The sequence below is a fragment of the Oncorhynchus clarkii genome, chromosome 4 (genome assembly GCF_045791955.1).
Source record: "Oncorhynchus clarkii lewisi isolate Uvic-CL-2024 chromosome 4, UVic_Ocla_1.0, whole genome shotgun sequence".
In the NCBI taxonomy this organism is placed as follows: domain Eukaryota; kingdom Metazoa; phylum Chordata; class Actinopteri; order Salmoniformes; family Salmonidae; genus Oncorhynchus; species Oncorhynchus clarkii.
Window position 1 is genome coordinate 53,442,402 of NC_092150.1, and position 14,737 is coordinate 53,457,138.

Here is a 14,737-nt window from a genome sequence, read left to right on the forward strand (position 1 = left end):
TGATGTTTAGGCTACTGATGTTTTCATCATTTGACCATGCGTCTTTCTGACTGCGATGGTTGGGGTATTTTGTTTTATTTTGTCGTAATAATAAAATCTGTTACGCTGTGACAACACATGCTTTCTGTTTCATAGTTGTATCAAAGGCACCCCATGAATAACATGTATTTAACACTTAGATTTAGGTGATTTTTGTGATTTTGTGTTTTTACATACAGTGCCTTCAGAAAGTATTCATGCCCCTTGACTTTTTCCACATTCTGTTGTTACGGCCTGAATTTAAAATAGAATACAATTAGATTTGTCAAAGTAGAATTATGTTTTTTGACATTTTTACAAATTAATACAAAATGAAAAGCTGAAATGTCTTGAGTCAATAAGTATTCAACCCCTTTGTTATGGCAAGTCTAAATAAGTTCAGGAGTAAAAATGTGCTTAAAAGTCACATAATAAGTTGCATGGACTCTGTGTGCAATATGACTACCTCATCTATGTAGCCCACATGTACAAGGTTTAAAAAATGTAAAAAATTATTTTGGGGGGCTGGTCAGTACTGGTCACTACCCTTAAAGGTACTGACCAGTAAGTACCATGTGAGTACCTAACAGTGTGTGTGTGCCATTAGCACATCTGAAGTATCCTATGGGTATAACTGTAGAACCTGCCATTGGTTCTACCTGGAACCAGAGGGTTGTTTATGATGATTCTAAATGGAACTCAAAATGGCAGAATTTTCCCTGCAGGGAAAAAATGAAGTACCATTTTTTGGTAATAACTAGCACCTTTTTTTTGTTATTGAGTGTAGTAACAAAAAAAGGTAGCATATTGCAACCTGCTGCTCTCCAGATACTGTATTATTGTTCTTACACATTTCTTATCTTCCTCTATCTGCCCTATACTAGACAAGTGTAGCACCCCAATCTCCAGCCTTCTCCTGTTTCCATGACAACGACTTCAGCACTGAGAGCAAATAGTCCCTGCCTCCTCTCAGGTGAGTTCACAGGGCAACGGGCTGAATGACTAAATCACCACCTTTACTTTGTTTGACATAATCGATTTATAATTAAATGGAATCAAAAACATGAATTCACTTACAATCATGAAAGAGGTTGTGTTGTGCCTCTGCTCTTGTGAGTAATTTGATCTCGTTTCTCATTTGAATAGTAATGTTTCTCGTCTGGAATCCAATTCAGTTTGAAAGCCAATGGTAAAATATGCTTATATCCCAAATGGCACCCAATTCCTTATTTAGTACACTACGTTTGACCAGGGCCCTATGATCAAAAGTAGTGCACTAAACAGGGAATATGGTGACATTTGGGCCGTAGACAAGGTCTGTGTAAGGCTTTGAAAATGACTGTGTTGGTTCCCTGCTGCACCTGTATTGTCAGTGTGTAACTCATTCTCTCTCTCTCTCCCTCTTCCACTCTTTCTCTCACCCACACTATTTTTCTCTCTCTACCCTCTGTCTCTCTTCCCCACTCTACACTCTTAGGAAAAAGGGTTCCAAAAGGATTATCTTGCTATCCCCATAGGATAACCATGTTTTGTTCTATGTACAACCTTCGGGATCCATGAACCGAAAGGGGTTTAACCTGCAACTAAAAATAATGATTCCAAAGGTTATCCTATGGTGACAGCCAAATAACCCTTTTAGGTTCTAGAAAACACCTTTTTTTCTAAGAGTGTACCCCCATTCCTTTTTTCCACTTCACTTCTCTCCCTCCCCTGCGTTTCTCTCCCATCCCTTCCTCTCTTGCCTGTCTCTTTAGCCTCTCTTTTCTCTCTCTCCTCCATCTCCTCTTTGTCATCTGTCATTCTCCCACCCTCCTTAATCCTTTTCTTTCGTTGTGCTTTTCTAAAAGAGTTGGACATCATTAATCTCAAGAGGAGTGAATACCCCTGTCCCCTCCAACTGTCAGCAACAGTCAACCACAGTGCAACAGGAAACCCAGTGATCAAACCATTGAGAACTACAATAGAACCAAACCAATGTTCAAGGCAATATGCTTCATCTCACACCTGTTCTCCTGCTGTCCACTCCCTAATGGACCATGTTCATTGGACGTTTCTCTTTCCCTTAATCCAATTCAACTTAAGGGCTTTATTGGCATGGGAACCATATGTTAACATTGCCGAAGCAAGTGAAGTAGATAATAAACAAAAGTGAATTTAACACAAATGAACAGTAAACATTACACTCACAGAAGTTCCAAAAGAATAAAGACATGTCAAATGTCATATCATGTGTTGTAATGATGTGCAAATAGTCAAAGTACAAAAGGGAAAGTAAATAAACATAGGTTGTTTTACAATGGTGTTTGTTCTTAACTGGTTGACCTTTTCTTGTGGCAACAGGTCACAGATCTTGCTGCTGTGATGGCACACTGTGATATTTCACCCAATAGATTATCAAAATTGGATTTGTTTTCTAATTCTTTGTGGATCTGTGTAATCTGAGGGAAATATGTGTCTCTAATTTGGTCATGCATTTGGCAGGATGTTAGGAAGTGCAGCTCAGTAGCCACCTTATTTTGTGGGCACACAGCCTGTCTTCTCTTGAGAGCCAGGTCTGCCTACAGCTGCCTTTCTCAATAGCAAGGCTATGCTAACTGAATCTATACATAGTCAAAGCTTTCCGTTTGGGTCAGTCACAATGGTCAGGTATTTTGCCACAGCGTGCTCTCTGTCTAGGGCCAAAAAGTATTCTAGTTTGCTCTGTTTTTTTGTTAATTCTTTCCAATGTGTCAAATAATTATATTTTTGTTTTCTCATGATTTGGATGGGTCTAATTGTGTTGCTGTTCTGGGGCTCTTTGGGGTATGGGGGTTAATTTCTGTATTATCAAATGAGGAGAGAAAAACTTATCACACAAATCAGAGTTATATTTAAACTGAATCTTTATTAGTGAGAGCTCTGTATGGCTGGTCGACAAAACAACCTTGTTGAGAGCCCCGAGACAAAGGATACAAATATATTTCATAGCTAAGATACACCCCTTTAGTCTACATGACAAACAACAGACCTGTGGAATGGGTCACAAGGTGAGACTTGATAAATGAGAAAGGAATATCACCGAGCCAGCATCTGCTATGAAGACTGTCCTTATTGTACAAAATTTGTCCCCCAAAACATTCTATGGCATAAGTAATTTGTCAACTCCAGAAACCCCCTTCTCAAGTAAATCCCCTCCTTAACCACGCGCCTAGACAAGCTCACTGAGGAGAGTGAGCCTCTAGGTCAATCACTATCCAAGGATAGGTGCAACATCAGAGATGACATAGAATGGTTCCAAACACTACCCCACACATCTTGTCTCAGACCTTATCTCCCCTAAGGCCAATAGAGGGAGTGACTGGCGCACAGACATTGTGGAGAATAGTAAATGGTTTCCGATAAATCACGCCATCTCGTCACATGGTTTAAAATAGGTAAAGACACAATCACAACATTGAAGACAACATTGAAGACAATGTTCCCTCCTGTTCTCTTCTTTTTCTGATATTCTGCATAGCACCAGGGACATGTGAAAGACAAGCCTGACTTCTCCCCTCTCTGGGCCCCAGGTGACTGAGGCCCATATGGGGAGTAAGTGTGACTGCCAACACCAGAGTCTGAAGGGATATAATCTAACAACAAGAGTTCAACAGTTTTAATCATATAAGCATGTTAACTTCTTCGTGCTAGGGAGCAGTATTTTGAATTTTAATGAATGAGGTGCCCAATTTAAACTACCTGTTACTCAGACCCAGAAGCTAGGATTTGCATATGCATGCTAGTATTGGATAGAAAACACTGTAAAGTTTAAAAACTGTTAAAATAATGTCTGTGAGTATAACAGAACTGATATGGCAGGCAAAAAACTGAGGACAATCCATACAGATTGTTTTTTTCAGCTCACCACTGATTACAATGGCTGGGAATGTGAATATAAAAGGAAGACCTCCCAGATTGCAGTTCCTAGGGCTTCCACTAGATGTCAACCGTCTTTGGAAAGAGTTTCAGGTTTGTTTTTTGAAAAATTAGCTTGAATTTGTAGTTTTTCTATGTGGCTCCCATTTTGGCTGTAGTGTTTTGTGTGTTCCGGTGAGGGCGTGCACTTTGTTATTTATCTCTGGTAATGGTCTCCGGTATTCTCTGTCTTCAATTGTATCGTTTATTTATATATTAGGGTACCTGAGGATGGATTAGGAATGTTGTTTGATATGTTTGGAAGAAGTTTATTGGTAACTTGCGGGATTCATTTGTATGCATTTTGAACGAGGGAAACCAGTGGATTACTGAGCCAAACGCACCAACCAAACTGACTTTTTGAGGTTTAAAGAAGGACTTTATCAAACAAAATGACCATTTGTAATGTAGCTGGGACCCTTGGGATTGCAAACAGAGGAAGATCTTCAAAGGTAGGGGATTTATTTTATTGCTATTTCTGACTTTCGTGACGCCTCTGCTTGGTTGGAAAATGTATGTAATGCTTTTGTGTGCAGGGGCGCTGTCCTCAGATAATCGCATGGTGTGCTTTCACCGTAAAGCCTTTTTGAAATCTGACAAAGTGGCTGGATTAACTAGAAGTTTTTAAATGATGTATGACACTTGTATTTTCATGAATGTTTAATATTACGATTTCTGTCATTTGAATTTGGCGCTCTACAATTTCACAGGATGTTGTCAAAGTGGGACGCTAGCATCCCAATGATCCGTAAGAAGTTTTAAGCAGATAAGACATCTTAATTATTACGTTACCAAACTAATTCTGATTCTCCCACCATAGGAGTCTGTTTGTGTTTGTGGACAGAACCCCAGGACCAGCTTGCTTAATAAGGGTCTCTTCTCCAGGTTAATCTCTCTGGAGGTGATGGCTTTGTTATTGAAGGGTTGGGAATTGCTTCCTTTTAGGTGGTTGTAGAATGTAAAACTCCTTAAGGATCGGGGACTGGAGGGCGCATAATTCAAATGAATTCTAATAAATATTATGGATTTTAACATTTAGGTACATATGTGTCTTATATCGGCTGAAAGCTTAAATGCTTCTTAATCCAACTGCACTGTTCGATTTACAGTAGCTATTACAGCGAAAACATTGTTTGAGGATGGCGCCCCACATCAAAATATTTTTCCACCGACACAGGTTTCATACATTTACATATAAAGATTAAATATTGAATTAGTTTGAAAATCTTACTCTGATTTGTCATCCAAAGGGTCCCAGCTATAACATGTACTGTCGTTTTGTTAGATAAAATCCTTCTTTATATCCCAAAAAGTCAGTTTAGTTGGCGCCATCGATTTGAGTAATCCACTCGTTCAACTTGCAGAGAAAGGAATCCGAAAAACTACCCCTAAACTTTGTTTCAACAAGTCAAAATACATTTCTATTTACTCCTCAGATACCTTAAAATGTAATAAAACTATAATATTTATTTTGGAAAATAGTTAGGAAATTTACTTTGCGTATTTTCTTCATGGCGCTTGCAAACACGGATTTCCAAGACTGTGTCCTTCTACTAAAACTGTTATGTCTTATTCGTCTTTGAAGTTTCAAGCATGAAACCTTGAAAATAGACTGCTAACACCATATGGAAGCCATAGGAATTGCATAAAGGGAGCTAATTTACAATATGACCTTTCTCTTGCATTTCTAAGAGGATGGTCTCTCTCAACAAAAAAAAAACGTTTTTTTTCTTTGGATTTTCTCCTACCATATCAATTGTGTTATATTCTCCTACATTGAAATGTTAAAATAATGTGTTTTCTTTCCAATGTTATCAATTAGATGCATATCCTGGCTTCAGGGCCTGAGTTACAGGCAGTTTACTTTGGGCTCATCATTCAGGCGGAAATTGAGAAAAAAGGGGCCTAGCCCTAAGTTAACGGCTCTCTTCTGGATTTTGATCATTGGCGGGTATCGGCCTAATTCTGCTCACCGTGTATTATTCTGTGTTTTACGTTGTACACAGAGGATGTTTTTTGCTTAATTCTGCATGAAGAGTTTGTATTTAATGTTTTTCCCAGTTTGTGAATTATTGGTTGGTGAGTGGACCCCAGTCCTCTCAACCATAAAGGGCAATGGGTTCTATAACTGATTCAAGTATTTTTAGCCAGATCCTAATTGGTATGTCGAAATTGATGTTCCTTTTGATGGCATGGAAGGCCCTTCTTGTCTCTCAGGTAGATCACACCTTTGGAAGATACCTGTGGCGCTAATGTTTAGGCTGAGGTATGTATAGTTTTTTGTGTGCTCTATGCCAACAGTTCTAGATTTAATTTGTATTTGTGGTCCTGGCAACTGGACCTTTTTTGGGACACCGTTATTTTATCTTACTGAGATTTACTGTCAGGGCCCATGTCTGACAGAATCTGTGCAGAATATCCAGGTGCTGCTGTTGGCCCTCCTTGGTTGTGGACAGAAGCACCAGATCATCACCAAACAGTAGACATTTGACTTCAGATTCTAGTAGGGTGAGGCCGGGTGCTGCAGACTGTTCTAGTGCCCTCGCCAATTCGTTGATATATATGTTGAAGAGGGTGGGGCTTAAGCTGCATCCCTGTCTCAACCCACGGCACTGTGGAAAGAAACGTGTGTGAGTTTTTGCCAATTTTAACCGCACACATGTTGTTTGTGTACATGGATTTTATAATGTCGTATGTTTTTCTCCAAACACCACTTTCTATCAATTTGTATAGCAGACTCTCATGCCAAATTGAGTCATAAACTTTGTTGATATCAACAAAGCATGAATATGTGGTCTGTCGTACGGTAATTTGCTAAAAAGCCAATTTGACATTTTATCCGTACATTGTTTTCACTGAAGAAATGTACGAGTGTGCTGTTAATGATAATGCCGAGGATTTTCCCAAGGTTGCTGTTGACGTTATTGGTAGTTATTGGGGTCAAATTTGTCTTCACTTTATTTTTTGCATTACAACCTGTAAATTAAATAGATTTTTATTTGGATTTCATGTAATGGAAATACACAAAATAGTCCAAATTAGTTAAGTGAAATGGCAAAAAAATAATCAAAACATTATATAAAATAAAAAACGGACAAGTGGTGTTTGCATGTGTATTCACCCCCTTTGCTATTAAGCACCTAAATAAGATCTGGTGCAACCAATTACCTTCAGATGTAACATAATTAGTTAGATTGCACACAGGTGGACTTTATTTAAGTGTCACATGATCTCAGAATATATACACCTGTTCTGAAAGGCCCCAGAGTCTGCAACACCACTAAGCAAGGGGCACCACCAAGCAAGCGGCACCATGAAGATCAGGGAGCTCTCCAAACGGGTCAGAGACAAAGTAGTGGAGAAGTGGCACCACAACAAACCTGCCAAGAGAGGGCCTCCCACCAAAACTCATGCACCAGGCAAGGTGGGCATTAATCAAAGAGGCAACAAAGTGCTGCAATGCTCCACATCGAAGATTGGAGTATCTGTCCATAGGACAGCTTTAACTTCTTATGCTAGTGCTAGTGTCCCACCTGGCCAACATCTGGTGAAATTGCAGAGCGCCAAATTCAAAATACAGAAATAGTCCAATTTAACGTTCATAAAAATATGTCTTATACATCGCTTAAAGATTAACTTCCTGTTATTCCAGCCGCTGTGTCAGATTTCAAAAAGGCTTTACAGCGAAAGGATACCAAACGATTATCTGAGGACAGCGCCCCGCTTACAAATCAAACAAACATTTTGCATCCAAGTAAAGGAATTTAAAAAAGTCAGAAATAGCGATACAATTAATCACTTACCTTTGATGATCTTCATCTGGTTGCACTCACAAGAGTCCCTGTTATACAATATGTGTTTGTTTTGTTCGATAAAGTCCCTCTTTATGTCCCCAAAACTCAATTTTGTTGGAGCCTTTTGTTCAGTAACCCACTGGCTCAAAGGCGGTCACGACATGCAGACAAATACATCCTAATAGTACAGGTAAAGTTTGTTGAAACATGTCAAACGATGTTTATAATCAATCCTCAGGTTGTCTATTGTCTAAATAATTTATAATATTTCAACCGGACAACAGCGTCTTCAATAGAAAGGAAAAACAATGAACGGCGCGCAATCGGTCATGCCGGCAAAACAGCTCTGGTTCATTCTACAGTCCACTTAGAAAATGGTCTCATTCTTCATCATATTTCAGAATACAAGCCTGAAACAATGTCTAAAGACTGTTGACATCTAGTGGAAGCCATAGGAACTGAATCTGAGTTATATCCTATTACATACTGTATAGGCATTCAATAGAAAAGAACCCACATCAAAAGGATCCCACTTCCTGTATGTATTTTCCTCAGGTTTTCACCTGCCATTACAGTTCTGTTTTACTCAGACATTATTTCAACAGTTTTGGAAACTTTAGAGTGTTTTCCATCCAATACTACCATGCATATGCATATCCTAGCTTCTGGACCTGAGTAACAGGCAGTTTATATTGGGCACCTCATTCATCCAAAATTCAAAATACTGCCCCCTACCCAAGAGAGGTTAAAACATACACTCCAAAAAGCAGAGCTTTATGGAAGAGTGGCCATACAAAAGCCATTGCTTAAAGAAAAAAATGAGCAAACACGTTTGGTCTTCACCAGAAGGCATGTGGGAGACTCCCCAAATATATGGAAGAAGGTACTCTGGTCAGATGAGACACAAAAAAAATTGCTTTTTGGCCATCAAGGAAAGTGCTATGTCAGGCGCAAACCCAACATCTCGCATCACCCCGAGACCAACATCCCCACAATGAAGCATGATGCTGGCAGTATCATGCTGTGGGGATTTTCATCGGCAGGAACTGGGAAACTAGTCAGAATTATGGATGGCGCTAAATACAGGGAAATTCTTGAGCGAAACCTGTTTCAGTCTTCCAGAGATTTGAGACTGAGACGGAGGTTCACCTTCCAGCAGGACAATAACCCTAAGTATACTGCTAAAGCAACTCTCGAGTGGTTTAAGGGGAAACATTTACAGGTCTTGGAAGGGCCTAGTCAAAGCCCAGACCTCAATTAAATTGAGCATCTGTGGTATGACTAAAGATTGCTGTACACCAGCGGAAGCCACCCAACTTGAAGGCAGTTTTGCCTTGAAGAATGGGAAAAAATCCAAGCTTATAGAGACATACCCCAAGAGACTTGCAGCTGTAATTGCTGCTAAAGGTGGCTCTACAAAGTATTGACTTTGGGGGGGGGAACAGTTATGCACGCTCAAGTTTTCAATTTTTTTGTCTTATTTCTTGTTTGCGTCTTCAAATGATACAAACGAAAATCAATGATACCCCAAAAATCCATTTTAATTCCAGGTTGTAAGACAAAAAAATAGGACAAATGCCAAGGGGGTGAATACTTTTGCAAGCCACTGTAAGTTCATTGGAGTTACCATTTTCAGAAATTGCAGCCCAAATAAATGCTTCACGGAGTTCAAGTAACAGACACGTCTCCATATCAACTGTTCAGAGGAGACTGCGTGAATCCACTACTAAAGAAGAGACTTGTTTGTGCGAAGAAACACAAGCAATGGACATTAGACCGGTGGAAATATGTCCTTTGGTCTGATGAGCAGTGGTGGAAAAAGTACCCAATTGTCATAAAGTAAAGATAACTTAATAGAAAATGTCTTATGTAAAAGTTAGTTACCCAGTCAAATACTACTTGATACTAAGTATCAAAAGTAAATGTAATCTGGAAAATATACTTAAGTAACCAAATTAAAAGTACAAGTATAAATGATTCAAAATTCCTTATATTAAGCAAACCATACGATTTTCTAGTTTTTAAAATGTATTTATGGAAAGCCAGGGGCCCACTTCAACACTCAGACACCATTTACAAACTAAGCATTTGTGTTTAGTGAGTCTGCCAGATCAGAGGCTGTAGGGAAGACCAGGGATGTTCTGTTGATAAGTGTGTGAATTAGATAATATCCCTGTCCTGCTAAGCATTCAAAATGTCAATAGCACTTTTGGTTATCAGGGAATGTAATGAGTAAAAAGTACATTATTTTCGTTAGGAATGTAGTGAAGTTAAAGTAAAAGTTGTCAAAAATATAAGTAGTAAAGTAATGTACAGACACACCCTGATTTGTTTCACCGTTGCATCGTTGGACGGACACCTTGCGGCGACATCGGGCGGCCCGGGTTGTAACTGCGAAGTTGCATCATTAGACGGACACCTTGTGGCAACATCGGACGGCCCAGGTTGCAACTGCAGAAGTTGCAGCGGCGATGGACAGACCAGTAATCATCTGAGCAATCCACAATGGCAGGAAAGCCAAAACACACAGCACAGGTACTCACACAAACCAATGGACATTGTAACAATAATCGACAGGACAATGGTGAACAAAGGGCACACTTATACAATTACTAATCAATTGGAATAGGGGCCAGGTGTGCGTAAGGAAAGTTCCGGAGGGATCCGTGACAGGCAGTAGGCATCTTCCCAGGTTATTTTGTCCAAAATCAGGTTGTAGGTTTGGAGATTTGATTTGGAGTGAAGGTTATCTTGTGGAGGGTAGTATCCTGTATATGTCCTTGCCCAAAATTCCAAGTTTATCTAACTCTAAATGGTCTCTGGCCAGAAGTTGTGCACTATAAAGGGAGTAGGGTTCCATTTGGGACACAGACATAGGTAGCATCTCCAGGAATAGACCCCAGGTAGTGCTACTGCTGCTGTGGAGAATTAGCCAGCCTGTCCATCAGCACTTAGTGTGAAAGGGAATTGTGAAGAACCTAGCTAGCTAGCCACATGGACTGAAAGGGAAGTGTGTGTGTCTGTGCACGCACCTACTTGCGTAAAGTCTCATATGCTGTTTTGTTGGCACAATTTGAGATACCACAGGACCAATCATATGCTGTTTAATATGATCATATTAAGACTTTTAAGAAGAACAGCACTTTTGCCAATGTGATGTTGATATTTTAATACTTTGATATCACCACAGCGCTTTAGGCCTTTTCTTATTCCTGCAGGCTTTCATTACTGACTTTTCATTTGGAAATGTCATTTGGCCACAAAAGTATTACAGAAATGTGAATGCATAATTGAAGGAGTGAATAAAATCTATCTTGGTTGTTGTCTTTTTGTACTGTAGTTATATGCTGTCTTTTTAGGATATACAATTAAGACATATTTCATGGGCTCTTTATCCTCTGATAATAGTTTTTGAAAATGCCAAATGAGGCTCCATATGTCCACACAGTGAGTGCATAAATGTTTTGCATATGTACAATGACGCTTATGTGATCCCTGTGGGACTTGACCTTGATATTGCAGGCCACACGTTCTTTCCAACCGAGCCACACAGGACTATTGTATTCAATTCAACCTACAACATATAAAGTCTGTACACTACGTAAATTAACTGAGTCAAGAGCTGAAACTGCATGATGATAAAATGGTCACTTTAGTGACAGTACCCACATGACAAAATACTATAGTACACTGTGGTATAAATACTATAGTATTCACTGTAGTGTTTTTACAAACCTTACTGTAGTATTCACTGTACAGTGATGTTGCAGTGTTTACTGTGTTATGGACATGACTTTAGTATACCGTAATAAATACTGTAGTAAAAATAATTACTGTGCTTGTGGACTGTAGTATACTGTAGTAATTAATGTAGTATATTTGGTGACTGTAGTATAGTTAAACATTAAGGCATGAGGGGGTGTGGTACAGTATATGGCCAAAATACCATGGCTAAGGGCTGTTCTTATGCACGACGCAAACCCCCAAGGTGCCATGTTGCTATTATAAATTGATTACCAACTTAATTAGAACAGTAAAAATAAATGTTTTGTCATACCTGTAGTATACGGTCTGATATACCACGGCTTTCAGTCAATCAGCATTCTGGGCTCAAACCACCCAGTTTATAATGTAGTATTTACTGTAGTGTTTTTGCAGACTGTAGTAAACTATAATATTTACTGTAGTGTTTATGCAGACATTACTGTAATATTTACTACTGTGTTATTATATTTGACATAGAAGTGGAACCATTCTCCTGGTTGAAAACTTAATGGCATATATTAAAATAGCTCATTTTCCATAATCAATAGATAGGTGGGACTGAAATCTGAGCAGATGGGCTCAGGGCCTCTGCTCTTTTCCATAAGCTGTAGGGAACACAATATATAATCTATACTTGACATGTAGGTTTCTCACTTATGGGAGGCACAACTTTTTATATGGGGGAGGGGAATGGGCAGGATATATGCTAATTAAATACTGTAGTATATAATTTTGTATTTACTGTAGTGGTTTTGCGCTCTGTAGTATACTGTAGTATTTACTATAGTATATTACAGTATACCACAAACTTCTATAATAAGTACTACATATGATTGAGGAATACTACAGTGTGCAGTATAGTATTCTACAGTTTACTACAGAATTCTATATTAATATTCTATATATCATAAACTGTAGTATTTTTTTCATGTGGCTAATCCCACCTGTACTAATTTACTCATGTATCAACATCCTTAAATGTAATAATTTAGCCTTTTATAATTGCCAATCAATATACCTAATGAATTAGTCCAATATGCAGTCATTCTCTAAACTAAGAAGCCGTTAGAACACATTCACAATCAGTTTTTAGTGACATTTTTCTGATGTTGACAATCTTGTGAATCCCCAAGCGTGTAGAATTTAGAAAAAGCGGCCACATGCATAGAACCTTATAAATAGAATCCTTAATTAAAACTTTATTAAGGCAGACGCATTGTCCGGGCTGTATGACACAGAGGAGCGGGCCCATGGATCCCACTCCCATACTCCCCGCCTCTTGCTTGGTGGTGCCGGTAGTGTGGGATCTGGACAAGGACATTGAGCGGGCGTCACGTGCAGAGCCCGCTCCCCCGGCCGTGCGTCTGTACGTTCCAACTGCTGTCCGCGACTGGCTGATCTATTGGGCCCACACGTTACCAACTGCATTGGTTGACATGACTGACCAGTGGCTCAATGCTATGGATAATGGCAGGTTTGTAGGTGTACTATTTTTAGATTTCAGTGCAGCATTTGATTTAGTGGATCATTAAATTATTTTGACAAAATTAATACATTATGGTTTTAAGGAGGTAGCATTGAATTGGATACAGTCATATCTAACTGACAGGAAACAGTCCACCTATATCAATGGTTCATTTTCTTCCCCTAATGTGCTTCTTGGAACTCTGGGGGCGGTATTTCATTATTGGATAAAAAAACGTTCCCGTTTTAAGCGCGATATTTTGTCACGAAAAGATGCTCGACTATGCATATAATTGACAGCTTTGGAAAGAAAACACTCTGACGTTTCCAAAACTGCAAAGATATTGTCTGTGAGTGCCACAGAACTGATGCTACAGGCGAAACAAAGATGAAATTTCAAACAGGAAGTGCCCCAGATTTTGAAGGCGCTGTGTTCCAATGAGTTCTTATATGGCTGTGAATGGGTCACGAATGAGCTTAGACTTTCTGCCGTTTCCCCATAGTGTCGACAGCATTGTGACGTATTTGTAGGCATATCATTGGAAGATTGACCATTTTACACTACATATACCAGGTGGTCGCTTGGTGTCCTCCGTCGCAATTATTGCGTAATCTCCAGCTTCGTGTATTTTTCCATTTGCTTCCGAGGAGAAACACAACTGCCACGAATGATTTATCATCGAATAGATATGTGAAAAACACCTTGAGGGTTGATTCTAAACAACGTTTGCCATGTTTCTGTCGATATTATGGAGTTAATTTGGTAAAAAGTTTGGCATTGTAGAGACTGCATTTTCAGATTTTTTTCTTAGCCAAACGTGATGAAAAAAACGGAGCGATTTCTCCTACACAAATAATCATTTGCTATCTAACTGAGAGTCTCCTCATTGAAAACCTCCGAAGTTCTACAAAGATAAATTATTTTATTTGAATGCTTTTCTTGTTTTTGTGAAAATGTTGCCTGCTGAATGCTAGGCTGAATGCTAGGCTTAATGCTATGCTAGGCTATCAAATGCTTGTGTAGCTATGGTTGAAAATCATTTTTTGAAAATCTGAGATGACAGTGTTGTTAACAAAAGGCTAAGCTTGTGAGTGAATATATTTCTTTCATTTCATTTGCGATTTTCATGAATAGTTAACGTTGCGTTATGGTAATGAGCTTGAGGCTATGATTACGCTCCCGGATACGGGTTTGCTCGACGCTAAAGGTTAAACTGTGGAATACCGCAGGGCAGCTGCCTTGGGCCACTTCTCTACTTAATATACACCAACGACCTTCCCTTTGCCTTGGTTGAAACTCAAGCTACTATATTTGCAGATGATACTACAATTTATGCAGCAAGACAATCGGTTCAACAGCTACAGCAAGCTTTGCAAGGAGATTTGGAGATTATCAGGAAATGGATTTGCCAAAACAAACTTGCTTTAAACACCAAGAAAACCAAAGTTATGTTGGTCTGTTCAACTAGGAAAAGGCCAAAACAGCATGGGATACAATTAAGTATGGGAGGAGTACAAATTGAAGAAGTGGCAGAAACCAAACTACTGGGAGTGCAGCTAGACAACTGCTTATCATGGTCGTCTCAAATAACTAATCTATGTAAAAAAAAATATTAAAACAGCATGCATAATCAGAAGGATAGCTAAATATTTACCAGGGAAAATCCACACAGGCATTGGTTGAGAGTCAAGTGAACTATTGTTCAATGGTCTGGGGAAATGCATCATCTAGTGAAGTTAGGAGGCTGCAGAATGCACAGAAT

General features: G+C 39.2%; 1 protein-coding gene across 3 annotated transcripts in view; it reads left to right on the plus strand.

Annotated features, from left to right (window-relative positions):
• Positions 1-2,315, plus strand: part of LOC139406941 (C-1-tetrahydrofolate synthase, cytoplasmic-like) — a 57,365-nt gene extending 55,050 nt beyond the window's left edge. The window contains exons 28-29 of one of the 3 annotated variants that reach the window (XM_071150120.1): positions 903-991; positions 1,496-2,315. In XM_071150120.1, the coding sequence (XP_071006221.1) occupies positions 903-974 (72 nt within the window). In that variant the 3' untranslated portion in view covers positions 975-991; positions 1,496-2,315. The remainder of the gene's footprint in view (positions 1-902; positions 992-1,495) is intronic. The other 2 variants (XM_071150121.1, XM_071150122.1) reach the window with 2 other exon arrangements.
• The last annotated feature ends 12,422 nt before the right edge of the window (positions 2,316-14,737 follow it).